Here is a 17566-nt window from a genome sequence, read left to right as displayed (position 1 = left end):
GCAGAACCAATTTCCATCGCTTAAGGATTCCTGAAGAGTTATAACGTGGTCACGGCGCCCATGAGAAAACTGCATACAGGTATCCAGTGCTAACTAACGGCATTATAGTATCACGTACGAGGAGACGAGAGCTGTGTCTCAGTGTGAAGGACAGGCAGGGTGATAACAGATTTTCGCTACCTACAATGTTGCAAAGTAGTGAAGAATGTCATCAGAGTGGCTAAAACAGTGCGTTGCACCATAAACAAGAAGCTCGCAGAACAAAATTACACTCCTGGAAATGGAAAAAAGAACACATTGACACCGGTGTGTCAGACCCACCATACTTGCTCCGGACACTGCGAGAGGGCTTTACAAGCAATGATCACACGCACGGCACAGCGGACACACCAGGAACTGCGGTGTTGGCCGTCGAATGGCGCTAGCTGCGCAGCATTTGTGCACCGCCGGCGTCAGTGTCAGCCAGTTTGCCGTGGCATACGGAGCTCCATCGCAGTCTTTAACACTGGTAGCATGCCGCGACAGCGTGGACGTGAACCGTATGTGCAGTTGACGGACTTTGAGCGAGGGCGTATAGTGGGCATGCGGGAGGCCGGGTGGACGTACCGCCGAATTGCTCAACACGTGGGGCGTGAGGTCTCCACAGTACATCGATGTTGTCGCCAGTGGTCGGCGGAAGGTGCACGTGCCCGTCGACCTGGGACCGGACCGCAGCGACGCACGGATGCACGCCAAGACCGTAGCATCCTACGCAGTGCCGTAGGGGACCGCACCGCCACTTCCCAGCAAATTAGGGACACTGTTGCTCCTGGGGTATCGGCGAGGACCATTCGCAACAGTCTCCATTAAGCTGGGCTACGGTCCCGCACACCGTTAGGCCGTCTTCCGCTCACGCCCCAACATCGTGCAGCCCGCCTCCAGTGGTGTCGCGACAGGCGTGAATGGAGGGACGAATGGAGACGTGTCGTCTTCAGCGATGAGAGTCGCTTCTGCCTTGGTGCCAATGATGGTCGTATGCGTGTTTGGCGCCGTGCAGGTGAGCGCCACAATCAGGACTGCATACGACCGAGGCACACAGGGCCAACACCCGGCATCATGGTGTGGGGAGCGATCTCCTACACTGGCCGTACACCACTGGTGATCGTCGAGGGGACACTGAATAGTGCACGGTACATCCAAACCGTCATCGAACCCATCGTTCTACCATTCCTAGACCGGCAAGGGAACTTGCTGTTCCAACAGGACAATGCACGTCCGCATGTATCCCGTGCCACCCAACGTGCTCTAGAAGGTGTAAGTCAACTACCCTGGCCAGCAAGATCTCCGGATCTGTCCCCCATTGAGCATGTTTGGGACTGGATGAAGCGTCGTCTCACGCGGTCTGCACGTCCAGCACGAACGCTGATCCAACTGAGGCGCCAGGTGGAAATGGCATGGCAAGCCGTTCCACAGGACTACATCCAGCATCTCTACGATCGTCTCCATGGGAGAATAGCAGCCTGCATTGCTGCGAAAGGTGGATATACACTGTACTAGTGCCGACATTGTGCATGCTCTGTTGCCTGTGTCTATGTGCCTGTGGTTCTGTCAGTGTGATCATGTGATGTATCTGACCCCAGGAATGTGTCAATAAAGTTTCCCCTTCCTGGGACAATGAATTCACGGTGTTCTTATTTCAATTTCCAGGAGTGTATAATTATAGGACAGAATGTAGGTGCTCATTACAATATTACAGCTCTCTTGTGTGAAAACGAAACTGTAACTGATAAACCAGACTGTCTGTACTGTATAATAATTTGTTTTTTGTGCATGATCACCATTTAAATAGGAATTTTTTTTTGGTACAGCTAAATGCGCAGAACTCTTGAAAGCTAGTGCTCGAAGATAACTCTGTCAGATGGGGAAAGAAGCAAGGATGAAAATGAATAAATTGACAATTAACAAGTAAAGACTCCCTTGGGTGTGATGATATTTCAACTACGTTTATAAAGATCAGTGCTACATATACTAGTTTGTACTACGTCTCCCATGCAATGTGTCTTTCAGATGTGGTCTCTTTACTGACAAAATGAATAAAAGAGGTGGCAAATGTAGATAAATTGTAAAAAATATAATACTTAAGGGCTAATTTCTTTGCGACCAGTATTTTCAAATGTTTTTGAGAAAACAATGTATACGGAAGTAGTGGCCGTGTCAGTACACTTTACTTATTCACAGACCCGCAGACGCAGCAAGGGCTGAACCGCAGGCTAAGGATAGTAGGAACCGTCTCTGGGTTAGCAAATGCATTTTATTGTGTGGGTTACACAGCAATTTTGCATTCGTTAGAAAATTATGGATTAGGGAAAAAAGCTCAATGATGGTTCAATTCACATCTAGAAAATAGGAAGCGAAAGGTTGTCCTCCAGTGTAAAAAAACAGGAAACAGGTTTTAATATGAATGGGAACATGTAAAGTATGTGTGTGTGTGTGTGTGTGTGTGCGCGCGCGCGCGCGCACGAGCTCCATGGTTCGGTGGTGGTGGAGGGGGAGGGGGAGGGGGCGGGGGTAGGTCCTCAGCGTACTCGGTAACATGAGTCTTTGAGAGAACACGTTAACAGTAACAATATGTAATTCACAAAGTTTACAGTTTTTGAGACACAATTCTTCCAAAGGCGAAATTCCTTTGTCCCAAGGTCTGCAAACAGAGAGCGAAGTCGACAATTTTAAATTCATATGGCTGAAAGTAGATGGAAGGTTTCCTTGTAAATATCACATTCAAGATCTCGTGCAGAAACAGTGCTGCTATCTTCATTATAGGATGGCCTCCATTGTCCCTGATACTGAGACACGAAGGCTAGGCTACTTTGCTTACTTTCTCCGTATTACCGTATTACTCTCTGCACGCATCATCAATATCCTTAAATCAGAGAGGGCGGTCAGCAAGTTCATGAAGGTAGTTGTTTATGTGTCTCGAAATTCTGACAATGTCATCCCTGAACATATATTGCAAAACAGAATTTACTGTTGAAAATATTTATTATTTCAGAATAAACTGCAACATTGATTCAGTGAACGACTTTTACCCTCCACGCTGCCGTCCAATACTAAATTGGTGATCCCTTGATGTCTCAGAATATTCCCTACCAACCGATCCCTTCTTCTAGTCAAGTTGTGCCACAAATTTCTCTTCTCTCCAACTCTATTCAATACCTCCTCATTAGTTATGTGATCTACCCATCTGATTTTCAGCATTCCATTATCCTCGTTTTGCTTTTGTTGAGATTCATCTTATATCCTCCTTTCGATACACTGTCCATTAAGTTCAGCTGCTCTCCCAGGTCCTTTGCTGTCTCTGACAGAAATACAATGTCGTCGGCGAACCTCAAAGTTTCTATTTCTTCTCCATGGATTTTAATTACAACTCCGAGTTTTTCTTTTCTTTCCTTTACTGCTTGCTCAGTATACAGATTGAATAACATCGGGGATAGGCTACAACCCTGTCTCACTCCCTTCACAACCACTGCATCCATTTCGTGCCCCTCGACTCTCTGTACAAACTGTAAATAGCCTTTCACTCCCTATATTTTCCGCCTGCCACCTTCCGAATTTGAAAGAAAGTATTCCAGTCAACATTGTCAAAAGCTTTCTCTAAGTTTGCAAATGCAAGAAAGGTAGGTTTGTCCCTTCTTAATCTGTTTTCTAAGATAAGTCGTAGGGTCAGTATAGCCTCACGTGTTCCTACATGTCTACGGAATCCAAACTGATCTTCCCCGAGGTCTGTTTCTACCAGTTTCTCCATTCGTCTATAAAGAATTCGTGTTAGTATTTTGCAGCCATGGCTTATTAAACTGTCACACATCTGTCAACACCTGCTTTCTTTGGGATTGGAATTATTATATTCTTCTTGAAGTCTGAGGGTATTTTGCCTGTCTCATACATCTTGCTCACCAGGTGGTAGAGTTTTGTTAGGCCTGGCTCTCCTAAGACTGTCAGTAGTTCTAATGGAAAGTTTTCTACTCTCGGGGCCTTGTTTCGACTTAGGTCTTTCAGTGCTTTGTCAAACTGTTCACGCAGTATCATATATCCTATTTTATCTTCATCTACATTATCTTCCATTTCTATAATACTGTCCTCAAGAAAATCGCCCTTGTACAGACCCTCTATATACTCCTTCCACCTTTCTGCTTTCCCTTCTTTGCTTAGGACTGGGTTTCCATCTGAGCTCTTGATATTCGTACAAATGGTTATCCTTTCTCCAAAAGGTCTTTAATTTTCCTGTAGGCAGTATCTATCTTACCCCAAGTAATATGTGCCTCTACATCCTTACATGTGTTCTCTAGCCATACCTGCTTAGCCATTTTGTACTTCTTGTCGATCTCATTTTTGAGACGTTTGTATTCCCTTTTGCCTGCTTCATCTACTGCACTTTTTATATTTTCTCCTTTCATCAATTAAATTCAATATCTCTTCTGTTACGCAAGGATTTCTATTAGCCCTCGTCTTTTTACCTACTTGATCCTCTGCTACCTTCACTATTTCGACTGTCAAAACTACCCATTCTTCTTCTACTGTATTTCTTTCCCCCATTCATGTGAATCGTTCACTAATGCTCACCCTGAAGCTCTCTACAACCTCTGGTTCTTTCAGTTTATACAGGTCCCATCTCCTCAAATTCCCACCTTCTTGCAGTTTCTTCAGTTTTAATCTACAGTTCATAACCAATAGATTGTGGTCAGAGCCCACATCTGCCCCTGGAAATGTCTTACAATTTAAAACCTGGTTCCTGAATCTCTGTCTTACCATTATATAAACTAACTTCTAGTATCTCCAGGCTTCTTCCATGTATACAACCTTCTTGCATGATTCTTGTACCAAGTGTTAGCTATGATTAAGTTATACTCTTTGCAAAATTCTACCAGGAGGCTTCCTCTTTCGTTTCCTCCCCCGAATCCATATTAACCTACTACGTTTCCTTCTTTCCCTTTTCCTAGTATCGAATTCCAGTCATCCATGACTATTAAATTTTCGACTCCCTTCACTGTCTGAATAATTTCTTTTATCTCATCATACATTTCATCAATCTCTTCATCATCTGCGGAGTTAGTTGGAATATAAACTTGTACTACTGTGGTAGGCGTAGGCTTCGTATCTATCTTGGTCACAATACTGCGTTCACTATGCTGAATGTAGTAGCTTACCCGCATTCCTATTTTCCTACTCATTATTAAACCTACTCCTGCCTTACCCCTATTTGATTTTGTATTTATAACCCTGTTTTCACCTGACCAGAAGTCTTGTTCCTCCTGCCACCGAACGTCACTAATTCCCACTATATCGAAACACTTAACAGCAATATTTGTAGCACTTGCGTAACATCTCACGCTAAAATACCCACACAATAACCAAGAAAATTCCTGTCTTTATGCATACCTTGCTTATTTTTAGTTGTGTTTAGCATATCCGAGCTCCGTGTTCCAACCAGTTGCCCATATGACATCTTCGATATGCACGTTTATTCTGCAGTTATCTTTCTTCTCTGTCTCAGGCATCAAGAACAAGCCATGAGTTTAATTCAATGGACCTGCCTCTGCTACGGTCCACTAATCTCTATCCGCTGTTTCATTGTCGAGTGAGGTAAGTCTGCGTAGAATGGCATCACGGAGCAAAACAGTTTCTCCGAACGTGTTTCGGACTGGCTGGCCGATCTCTCCTGATTAAAAGTTCTAATTTTATGCAAAATTTGCCATGTCTTCCTGCGGATAATTCTGTTATTTACTTTACTTGTTAGTTACCTGGTTCTGTATGAACGTCGTAAATTATCAACGGCCAACGATGCCCTATCATTTTTCCGTTAACTACTTACCACCTTGTGTTACGGAACTACGTTCCTCTGTAGAGGGAGCATCAGGTTGAAACGAAAACAATATCTTATTAAGAATGTTTGCAAGAATAAATGTTGTCAAGTGTTAAAAATGTTTCTCTGATTCACTGAAAGAGGCCGCACATTCCTAGTTTATAATCGCATGCTGGTCCTTGCAAATGAAAAAAGAAAGAGTCGTACATCATTGTTGACTGGAAAACCCCGAATTTTATTTTCGGTTGCCTAATAGAAAAGTGTTTTCATCTTTTCCAAATGCATAGATGCCTTACTAGATCTTTCGGCCATTTGAGAGATGTTGCACTCAACAACTGATATTAGTCTTGACCACCGTATATATTAATTTTAATCTGCTTTACACGTTTCAGCCTTACGCCATTCTCAAAGCCTTTACAAGAAACATAGATGAAAAACTATCAGTAAGACAACCCTGGTACAATTACATGAATTGTAGATCGTAAAACCGGAAGTAGCAAACATCGGAGAAAACACTGATAAAATTACATAAAATGTACGTTGTAAAAGACGAAGGAAGCTAGAACTCAGCGAAATAAATGTAAAGCATTCGTACGTGAAATCTAAACTGGATTTTTCCAACATGGATACGGAGTGTCTTGTCTCTCTCTTACATGATGACATGTGAGTGCAAACTGATTGATTGTACACACCGAAGTATTAAGTAAAGAGGACCTTTAGATGATAATACTATATGGCGATTACGTAAGCCGTACGTTTCAAAATACCGAAGCATTCATACGACTCACTAATATAATCTAGTATTAACTGAAAAAAATAATTTTCTACTACATCTCCACATCACCCAGTTTATTAGTCAAAAATATGGCACCCATGAGATGCGAGCAGTTCGGCAAAAACCATCAACGCAAGGTGTGTCAGTCTATATTATTCGGAACCTAGCTGTTCAAATAAATTAATAACAAACGTTGAATAATTTAGTGTACAGAAATTGATGTACCAAATGTCATAATCAATATATTGGAAATCTAGACCAAAAAAAGCAAAATTTTAAGTTTATGCGAAAACGTCACGTTGCGTTTTTAGTTATGTAATGGGTTAATTCCCTCAACGATGTCTTTACCTCAATTAAAGGCTCACTCAAAGCTCTAGTAGCTTTTCTCCCAATTGTTCCTTCACGCTGTATTCACGCTCATAATCCATACCCATTAATCACCTAAGAACCCTGGCAAGGATCACTTACTTGCGCAACTGTTCGTGGAGCTCTTCACTGATTCTCTCAACCAAGTTTTCTCTAGTGTGTGGTTCATTTAGAAAATTTCGACCTCTCTTAACCCAAACAATTCCTTCTGTTCGTTCAGATACCAAATAACATAACAACTGAAGCGTTTCTGGACAAGAATCCACAGAAAAGTTTCGCTTTTTCATCAACCTTAATAGAGGATGAGGTAAGGCGACGAACTGTTTACCCCACTCTTCTGTCTCTACACCTGGGACTTGTCGCACCTGACAACTGTCATCTTCCTGTACCATATAAAAATCGATACTATTACTTAGCACTGAAGTAGCTGACAGCATATCATATAGTATCAACTGAACCTGGCCAGTCCTTGCCTATACTCCTCCTAATACGTCATAGTTTAATCCATCCTAAGTTATAAACGTCAAATCCCAATTCGAGTAATGAGTTATTACCTCTGAATGGAAGAGCGTTTTACCTCCCAAGAAAATGGGGCACAATTCAGAATCAGTCATAGCTGACTGGATCATAGGAAATAATTTACTTACATTCTGCTACCATCCTGATATTCCCCATATAGGATCCCCCCTCTACATGCCAAATCTACTGCGTCAACTCGGGAACGCGCCTGCAGGAGGATATCTGCGAATGGACACTTCAAAGGAGAGCTCGACCCGATCAATCAGCTCACACCGGGGACGTTCCTAGCTGCCATTCCCACAACACAACAACAAATCCGTGCAAAGACAAACTAATATAACACTACCTTACCTAGTAACACCATGGTAGCACTACACACGACCACATTCTGCTACGAATTATGGCACAGAAACCTGTGGGGGATGGAAAGCGTGTGGAGGTTTTCCAGGATCAAATCTTTAAGAATGTTTAAATACGTTTATTAACCGATTTCACATGCACAAGATGATACAAGTAAGGTATTCAGTGCTCAGTTCATCATAAATGCATAGCTTAATGGCCAACACGACTAAACTCACGTTAAAATAATCAACTATGTATACTTTATTTTACAGTCTCGTTCCACATTTTTTACAGCATGAGTTTCAGTCTCCATGTATCATCTGCCATCGGTGTGTGTGATCTCCTTAGGTTAGTTAGCTTTAAGTAGTTCTAAGTCTAGGGGACTGATGACCTTAGATGTTAACTCCCATAGTGCTTAGAGCCATTTGAACCATTTTTTGGATAATCTGCCTTGTTGCATCGGCAACCCACTGTGTATGTGTCAGAACCACACAGTATTCCGATGAATGGTTTGGACAAAGACACGGCGAGATGCTTACACAACTACATATATCTGAAGACCATCCCCACTGATCGAATCCAGTCGTACTCTTAAAAATAGAGGGTGTTACTCGGACTGAAAAATAAACGTATATTAAAACTGATTAAAATATCAATACATTTCCTATTCTCTTGTGGCGAATATATTGGCTATAGTGGAAATAATCCGATTCTTCGAATTTCCACAACGTCACAACAAATGGGGCAAGAAAAATTGTACAAATAGCTCTAAGCACTATGGGACTTAGCATCTGAGGTCATCAGTCCGCTAGACTTAGAATTACTTAAACATAACTAACCTAAGGACATCACACACATCCATGCCCCGGAAGGACGACGGTTCAATCCCGCGTCCGGCAATCCTGATTTAGGTTTTCCGTGATTTCCCTAAATCACTCCAAGAAAATGCTGGGACGGTTCCTTTGAAAGGGCACGGCTGACTTCCTTCCCTGTCCTTCACTAATCCGATGAGACCGATGACCTCGCTGTCTGGTCTCCTCCCAGAAACAATCCAACCCATCCATGCCCGAGCAGGATTCGAACCTGCGACCGTAGCAGCAGCGCCGTTCCGGACTGAAGCGCCTAGAACCGCTCGGCCGGCAAATGGGGCAAGAGATGTTATACCAAACAGAATAACACAACACTAAAAGTAGAACACGAAAACAAAAAAAAAAAAAACAATCTTAGCCAAAGCCTAACACATCTTTGGTATGCAACAGCGGTCCTAACTGCCCATGCAGCTTCAGTATCTATTTGGATAACAGGTCAGAGACATTCTAGCTACATGCTCAAGCGGCAGCTTGTTCCGGCGCAAGGCACCTCCGCAGTCACCGAAAGCACGTCGTGTAAGCTGTTCACTGTTGCATGGCTGCCTGCACATATCGCTACCCCACACTTACCTATCAGGTTCCCTCCCTCACTGTAACATTAACTAACCCCATTGATCAGTAGAGTTTTTATGTTGCCCATATACGGTTTTTGATTCTAATCACTCCCTTAATTGTTGATACATCCCTAAGACGACTTTGACAAACTTCGAAAGTTGTTTCTTTCTTCGTAAATTCTACCATCATACATCTCAGAAACCTTTATATGTTCCACTTGTACCGCCAGTACTAGTGATCATAAACTGTCTTCTACTTACGCAGGTACGATAGAAAAATTGCGACGAGGTCTTTCCCATCCCGCAACTCCCCAGCACAGCATGCATCCCGAGTTTCTGAAGTTGTTGCAGCAGCAGTTGCAGCTGCAACAGCGACAACTGCAGCAACAGCAACAGCACGTCACACAGTAGAAATTCCAGAGGCAGGAACAGCAGCAGCAACAGCAACAACACGAAGAGCAGTGGGACTTCCAGTGGCAACAGCAGAAACTGCTACTGTAAAACCAACAAGAGTCTTTAGCTGTAGTTTTCTCAGCTCCCCCTCCGCCATTCGCTTGCTTCGATGGGCAAACGAGAGCTGGAATATCTGTTTACATCGTTCTTTCTTCACTGCACGGCAAGCCAAATACCTGACCGTGAATATCAGAGTGCACTTTTCCTGTCTTGTAATAAGAAATTCTATGAAGACGTACCGACTGAGTGTTACTGTAATGAAATTACGTAGTTTCAGCGAGGCAAAAGTTTCACCATTGTGTTAACAAACGTAAACAAACAAGCGCGTCATGAGCTGCTGACTTGTAACGTTTAGGACGCTAGTGTGATTTTTCCTATAAACGGTGAGGTGCTTCGTATCCCGACTCATTAACTCTTGATGTTATTACACGTTTTTCTACTGGCAAAGAAGTTAATGCGAAGGCATTAGTGTCGTCTGATCCGAACTTGAGCCACGTTCTAAAACTCACATACTAAATGCGTCAGTGAAAGCTATGTTTCACGATTCCTCTGGCGTCGACGTTGTTTTTGTCAGTGGCCGAGCGGTTCTGGGCGCTACAGTCAGGAATCGCGCGACCGCTACGGTCGCAGGTTCGAATCCTGCCTCGGTCATGGATGTGTGTGATGTCCTTAGCTAAGTTAGGTTTAAGGGGGGTAGGACGTCAAACGGTCCGACTTGGAGCAGGAGAGGCATCGCAGGACATTTTAATTTCCAGTGTCTATACTTTTACAAATAAATTCATAAAACTTTGTCAGCATCAGCAGGAAGGATTCAGGATTCACACCCACTGCAGTGAAAGTTCGAAAATATAACAAAATAATTATTTTACGTGTCAAATTTCATAATTTTTTCACTTACTAATGGCTGCATTTGTTGCTATGGGTACACTTATCTTCGTAAGTATGAGAGATTCTTCGATAAATTTTGCACAGCATACATACCATACTGACAGGTGTATGAAACTATAGATTTTATTTAATTTATGAAAAAATGAATGAACTGTTATATTTTAAACTTCATGTTTAGAAAAAAACACAAATTTTATAGTTAATTACCTCAATTTTTACCACAGTTTTTAATAGATTTGGAAAATTCTAGAGTTTCATACACCTTTAAGTATGGTTTGTATGCTGTTCAAAATTCTTCGAAGAATCTCTCTTACGTATGAAGAAAAGTTTACCTATAGCTACAAATGCTGCCATTGGTAAGTGAAAAAAATGATGAATATTCACATGCAAGAAAAAAAATTATTTAGTTATGTTTTCGAACTTCCACTGCAATGAGTGTGAATTCTGAATCCTTCCTGGTCATGCTGACAAAGTTTTATGAATTTATTTGTAAAAGTTTAGACAGTGGAAATTAAAATGTCCTGTGGTGCCTCTCCTGCTGCAAGTTGGCCAGTTTGACGTCCTGCCCCCCTTAAGGAGTTCGAAGTTCTACGGGACTGATGACCTCAGAAGTTAAGTCCCATAGTGCTCAGAGCCATTTTTTTGTTTTTTATTTTTTGTTTTTGTAGCCTGTATGCTCTGCGATCAACTGGTGGCTTGCGACGAACACCATCATTTACAAGCACCAAGTCGTCTGGTTGTACCGCGACGAGCGATTCAGGAGTTAGAGCAGTTTCTAGCGATCCACCACTGCTCATCCTTGGTAGATGCGCAAAAAAGAAAGCTGTTTGTCCGCCGTCGACGTGTCTCAAGGCGAGCGGAGGCTTTCCGTCGTTGTCAGCCTGCCCAGGAAATTTCTTACAACCAAATCGGTTCAGATTGCGACTGACAGCATCGATAGCGTCACTGACCTTTCCGTGACGTCATCCGTTTTGCACGCCGCAAACGAGGGAACCTAGCGAGTGCTTCAGTCGGCATGCGGCAACAACGCCGGCTGGCTGCTGTCAGCGCGCTGCACGCTACCTTGCCGGTGTCCACAGCAGCAGCAGATGCTATGCACAGGCTCATGTCGCAGCCGGACATTAATGGAGCGACGGCGGATTTCCAGTTGGACACAGGCGTGGCCGTGTCTCTGATTAATGACACCTAGCGGCGGGTTGGCTTTCCACAGCTGAGGTCTCCTCAGCGCAGAGAGGTGACGTGTAATGGCCAGTCATTACCCTTGCGGGGTTAAATCATGGGTCAAGCTAAGTATAAACATTTAGGTAGGCAACTGATCCTGCTAGTAGTCGTCTCTTGTACGACAACAAACATTTTTTGAAATACTGCACACTGCTAGAGTAGCAACCATAGAATGAAATTTTCTTGTCGAAATAGTAAACAGTCAAACAGTTGCAGACTAGAAGATTTATCAAAACTTGCCTACCATGGTTTCAATTTTTACAAAAACGTCTTCTTCTGAAGATAATGAGACAACGAAATTACCTATTATGGCAGAGGTACGTTAAAATACATTTGACTGTCGCCTTGCTTGGTTCAAATGGCTCTGAGCACTAAGGGACTTAACTTCTGAGGTCATCAGTCCCCTAGAACTTAGAACTACTTAAACCTAACTAACCTAAGGACATAACACACATCAATGCCCGAGGCAGGATTCGAACCTGCGACCGTAACGGTCGCGCGGATCCTGGCTGAAGCGCCTAGAACTGTTCGGCCACACCGGCCGGCATTGTCGCCTTTCACTTGTATTTTAACCTACCTCTGCCCCGACACGTAATCCAACTGTCTATACTTCCTTCTAAAGAAAGTGTTTTTACTAACGTTGAAACCATGCTTAAGGGGTTTTAATAACCTTCCAGTTTGCATCTGATTGGCTATTTAATGTTTCTACAAGAAGGAAACAGTTTTGTTTCAAACGCTTATGCATTTTTCTATTTTCAAACTTAGGGCCAGATGAATATAATTTTAACTGCGATATGATGCACAGAACTTGATACATTATGTGCTCAATTTATGCAACTGTTTGAACCTACATTAGATTGTTCTACAGCGTTCCTGTCGTCTCCTCAAAGCAATTTGCAATGCCCACATTTTTTAGAGCTGATGCAGTACCTTTCGCTATGTGCGGGAAAGTTCAAGCAGAACTAGATGGATTGGAAAGTATGGGAGATACAGCCTCAGTACTGTCTAACTAGTGGGCTGCTCCTAGGCCATATTAGGTTTACAACTTTGCTTTCTTTCGCATTTTTCCCTAGAAGTTCGAGGCTTCATTGTGAAATATGTACAAAACATTTACGATTCAAAGTACTGGTCTTCGCTAGGCACTATTTTCTCCCATCTTTTGAGCAGCATACGAATCCCGCGGGGAAACTGCTGGGCGTCTTTTGAGAAAATCCATGAGTAGACCCAGTTTTGCAATTGTTCGTATGACATGAAGTGCTGCTCAGCCAGGTTGTGTGTTATTGTTTGGAAGAGGCGAATACGGCGGATAGGGTTGAAATCTCAGTGGACGGCCAGGATACGACAACAACTTAACGGCGGCAGGGAGGAAGGTGCAGGCGGAGTTTACCAAAGGCAATTCGTTGCTTCACCATAGTTGGTAATTCTTTATTTAATAAGATATACTTAAAATCAACATTACCATGTAAGGTAATAATAACTGACAGATAGATTTCAGGACGGGGAACCAAATGGACCAAACTTGCAAAAAAAGTTTTTTTTCCTTTTCAGGACAAGTAAAACCTCTACGAAGTAACAAGTTTAACATTCAGAAAAAGTGGTTCGAAAACTCTTTAGGCATCCGTAAAGTTGCAACCAGATAAATCTGACGTCACCACAACTACAGGCAGAGCATTACCATATAACAATTTGGAGACCACTCCTTAGGTAGACAAATTCAAACAATGAAGGTGGCTCTAATTTAGAAAATTTTTTTCAATTTTAGGATTACTATTACAATAGCTTTAGGGCGCTTTTGGTGCTAGCAATTTAGTAACTTTGCAAAGCCGGCCGCAGTGACCGAGCGGTTGTAGGCGCTTCAGTCTGGAGCCGCGCGACCGCTACGGTCGCAGGTTCGAATCCTGCCTCGGGCATGGATGTGTGTGATGTCCTTAGGTTAGTTAGGTTTAAGTAGTTCTAAGTTCTAGGGGGCTGATGACCTCAGCAGTTAAGCCCCATAGTGCTCAAAACCATCTGAACCATTTTTTTGAACTTTCCAAACACGAAAGCAAAAATATTCAAAATTTACAAGTTGAGCAAAGATTTTGAACGCCCTCTGGGAGCTAACAATTTTGGAGCAGAAGGTAACAACGATTTTAAAATTTACAGCAATGCAATATTGAGAATTGAAAGATCTTCAAATCAAGTAGCAGTATAAGACAAGGCCGGGCTGGCGGAGGCAAGGCTTGGCGAAGATAGTTTCGAATAACGGACACCTTGATTTAAACTTAAGTCCGAACGCCATAAGATTAAGAAGTTAACATTCGGAGAGATGCCGTGGTAAGTTACGAGGTCGAGCCGCCTTCTGTGGCTACCACAAGACAGGGGGCGGAACGCCGCGCCGCACACACGTACGCAGCCGGCGGAGAGTAGCCACGCCTGGAGAGTCGGCGGGTAGTGGACAACTCGCCGGGGCCAACAGCTCCAACGCTACGACCAACTCGGGAAGCCGAGGGCAATCGAACAGACATATAATTCGTGCAAGATTGAGCATCAAATAAGTAAATTCCCACGGCCCGACACAAGAATCCTAAATGCAAACTCCACCTCAGAAACCGACCAAAATCTAAATTTTACAATGACTGCATAATTAAAACAAGATTAACCAGTTAATCTTTTAACAATAATGACCAAACATAGGAATTAATTTCATTAAACAGTCAACTATTAACAAGACCCTCAGAAACAAATCCACTTAGGTAAGCTTAAAAGTAAGAATACCTGCTTAAGCATGAGATCACAGCAGTAATAAAATATACAACAGCAAAACATAAATTACTTCTGTTAAGAGAAGTGCTGGATCTCACCAAGATCTTCTAACGTGAGCACAGAAAACAAGCCAACATTCATCGTGCTGCTGGCGTTTGCTTGTCACGACCATGCCCGATGTTAAAATTCATACACAAGTTGGGCAAGCAAGAACTTGCCACCTTATAGGTCAGGCTCGAAATTTGACCTCAGTGGTCACTAAGATATGCCTAGAACATATTACAACCAAATTAATTTCACACTCATGCAATAAAGACACCATCCCCGAAATGCTGAGCAAATTGCAATGAAACGAAAACTCAGTTTAAATACACATAAATATTAATGCATAGGGGGTGACCGAGCGAGGTGGCGCAGTGGTTAGCACACTGGACTCGCCTTCGGGAGGACGACGGTTCAATCCCGTCTCCAGCCATCCTGATTTAGGTTTTCCGTGATTTCCCTAAATCGTTTCAGGCAAATGCCGGGATGGTTCCTTTGAAAGGGCACGGCCGATTTCCTCCCCAATCCTTCCCTAACCGGAGCTTGCGCTCCGTCTCTAATGACCTCGTTGTCGACGGGACGTTAAACACTAACCACCACCACCACAGGGGGTGTTCACACAGAGAGAGAAGGGTGAATTTAGTAACTTGAGTACGGGGTGACGGAGATCGTCGGATGAACGAGCCTAAGGGGAGCAAATCCAGCACAGGTTCCAAAATCCACAAAATCAAAAAATGGTTCAAATGTCTCTAAGGATTATGGGACTTAACATCTGAGGTCATCAGTCCCCTATATTTGGAACTACTTAAACCTAACTAACCTAATAATATCACACACATCCAGGCACGAGGCATAAGTCGAACCTGCGACCGTAGCAGCAGTGCGGTTCCGGACTGAAGCGCCTAGAACCGCTCGGCCACAGGGGCCGGCTCCACAAAATCACCTTACCCAAAAATAAGGGAAGACGGGCTGTTAGCCGGGAAAATCAACGCGATCACGACGCCCACATCAACAGACATACTCTCGCAAATCCGGATAATAAATCGGGCGCTACAGCTTGGAGCCCAACACTCCACACCAACACTGCCCAGTACAAGTAGCCGCCCATGAGGACGAACGACAGCCAATCAGGCCCCGTAACAACCCGCCCACCGTTCGTCATGCGTTGCACTCTCTCACTGCCCCACTGTCCGTCAACAGTCTCCTCCGACTTCCTCCAACCAAAGAGCCAACAAGACGGCCGAAACACCACCCGTTTGCGTGACAAGAAATCGGATTGCACCGGTAAGCAACCATATAACAACTCGGAAAACGAACCGACACGGGTCGTGGGTAGGACTTATCATTTCAACGCTTCAAACTATGTTTTGACGGGTTTTGCGACATGGTGTCAAGCACTGTCACGCTCAAAAATCAACTTATCGTGTCTATCACTGTATTGTGGCCGTTTGTCTTCCATTCCTCAGCTCAAACGCATCAGCTTGTTTCGATAACGATCTACTCAGATTGTTTCCGTCGGTTTCAGTAGCTTGGATAAACCTTTGTCTTCCATCGAATAGCTGGTCTTAGACGTCAAAAACCACCATACTTGAAGCCTTGAAACCATTCTCTGCACGTTCTTTCACTAGTAGGCGTCCTACTGTATATCTTACTCGGTCTTTTATGAGCCTCAGCTGCAGATTTCTTCGTGTTACAGAAGAACATTAAAACATCCAGAAAATGACGATAAGTTGAGTTCTAAGTTGACACATTCAATCCCAAATAATTTAACGATACAATCACAAATAATATTTAATGGCGTTATGTTTACAAATGCCTAAGCTTGTTGTGTGACATTGACGACCGGCAAGCTGCACCACCAGTTGCATCTGCTGCTATCTAGTGCAAAACGGCGGTAGCAGAGTTGTAGACTTAATAGTTAAGAAGCGAAGTAGATCACTTAAAATTTATCGTGACTTTGATTCAGACGTCAATGGTCATAGAAATATCGATCCTTATTCAGTCCATAGGCCATGAGAACTGTTGGCAAAATCGGCTAGTGGCAATTGTTTTTCGAAGATAGGTCTCACTGATGCCTCCTTTCAACTGCCTCTAGGTGATCAGACTTCGCGCCCCAAGAGCTCCCGCGATATTTAAGACACCTTGTGCAACTCACCAAATGTATCCTCAACAATGTTACTTATTTAGAAGACTTGCTAATTACTGGGGCAATCTGAAAGCAGCACCCGCGTAAAAAAATGTTTGATCAGCTCCACATGGCTTGCGTTGTTGCCTTGACTGATGTAATGTCCTTGAGCCAAATTTGAAGGACTTGAGATAAGTCTGAAGTAGAAAAGTGCTCACGCTCACACAGGATCAGGTGGAGACAGCTAGTAACTTACCAGCTTCTAAGAATCTCAGAGATCTACAGTCGTTCCTGGACAATATCATATGTGAAATTAATTCAAAATGCAGTCCACCTACTAAATGATTTGTGGGAAAAAGGTGGCAAAATCGTGTGGTCGGATGCACGCCAGACAGCTTTCGTGCAACTTAAAAAGTGTCTTTGGTCAGTCCTGTGTTTAGCTGATGAGTCAGATCGTTTCATTGATGCCGTGCTATCCCACAAAAACACCGATGGAAAGGGACAGCCCACTGAGTTTGCATCCAAAACGTGAACTGCAACGCAGAAATTCTTCGCAAACTGACAATGAGACGTTGGGTATCATATACGGCGTCAGAAAGTGTTACATATATCTTTATCGCGCTAAGTTTCACCTTTTCATCACTGATCACCAGGTGATTACTTCGCTATTCGGCCCCCAGTCGAAACTTCCCAATAATATGGCACAGAGACTGCAACTGTGGGTGTTGTTCCAGAGTAACTATACCTACAAGATCCATTTTGGACCTACCACGCAGCACTGAAACGCACACCCACTTTTCCTCTAGCTCTGCGGCTCAGATGTAGTGTCTG

At 43.4% G+C, this 17566-nt stretch overlaps 1 protein-coding gene across 1 annotated transcript in view; it reads left to right on the top strand.

The window, feature by feature from the left end:
• The window catches only part of LOC126093000 (nephrin-like), a 245731-nt gene extending 233940 nt beyond the window's left edge, over positions 1 to 11791 (top strand). The window contains exon 15 of the mRNA XM_049908694.1: positions 11682 to 11791. Within this exon, the coding sequence (XP_049764651.1) occupies positions 11682 to 11791 (110 nt within the window). The remainder of the gene's footprint in view (positions 1 to 11681) is intronic.
• Positions 11792 to 17566: the final 5775 nt, after the last annotated feature.

The sequence above is a fragment of the Schistocerca cancellata genome, chromosome 1, assembly GCF_023864275.1.
Source record: "Schistocerca cancellata isolate TAMUIC-IGC-003103 chromosome 1, iqSchCanc2.1, whole genome shotgun sequence".
In the NCBI taxonomy this organism is placed as follows: domain Eukaryota; kingdom Metazoa; phylum Arthropoda; class Insecta; order Orthoptera; family Acrididae; genus Schistocerca; species Schistocerca cancellata.
Note: the sequence above shows the minus strand (reverse complement) of the source record. Positions and strands in the feature narration are given on the sequence as shown.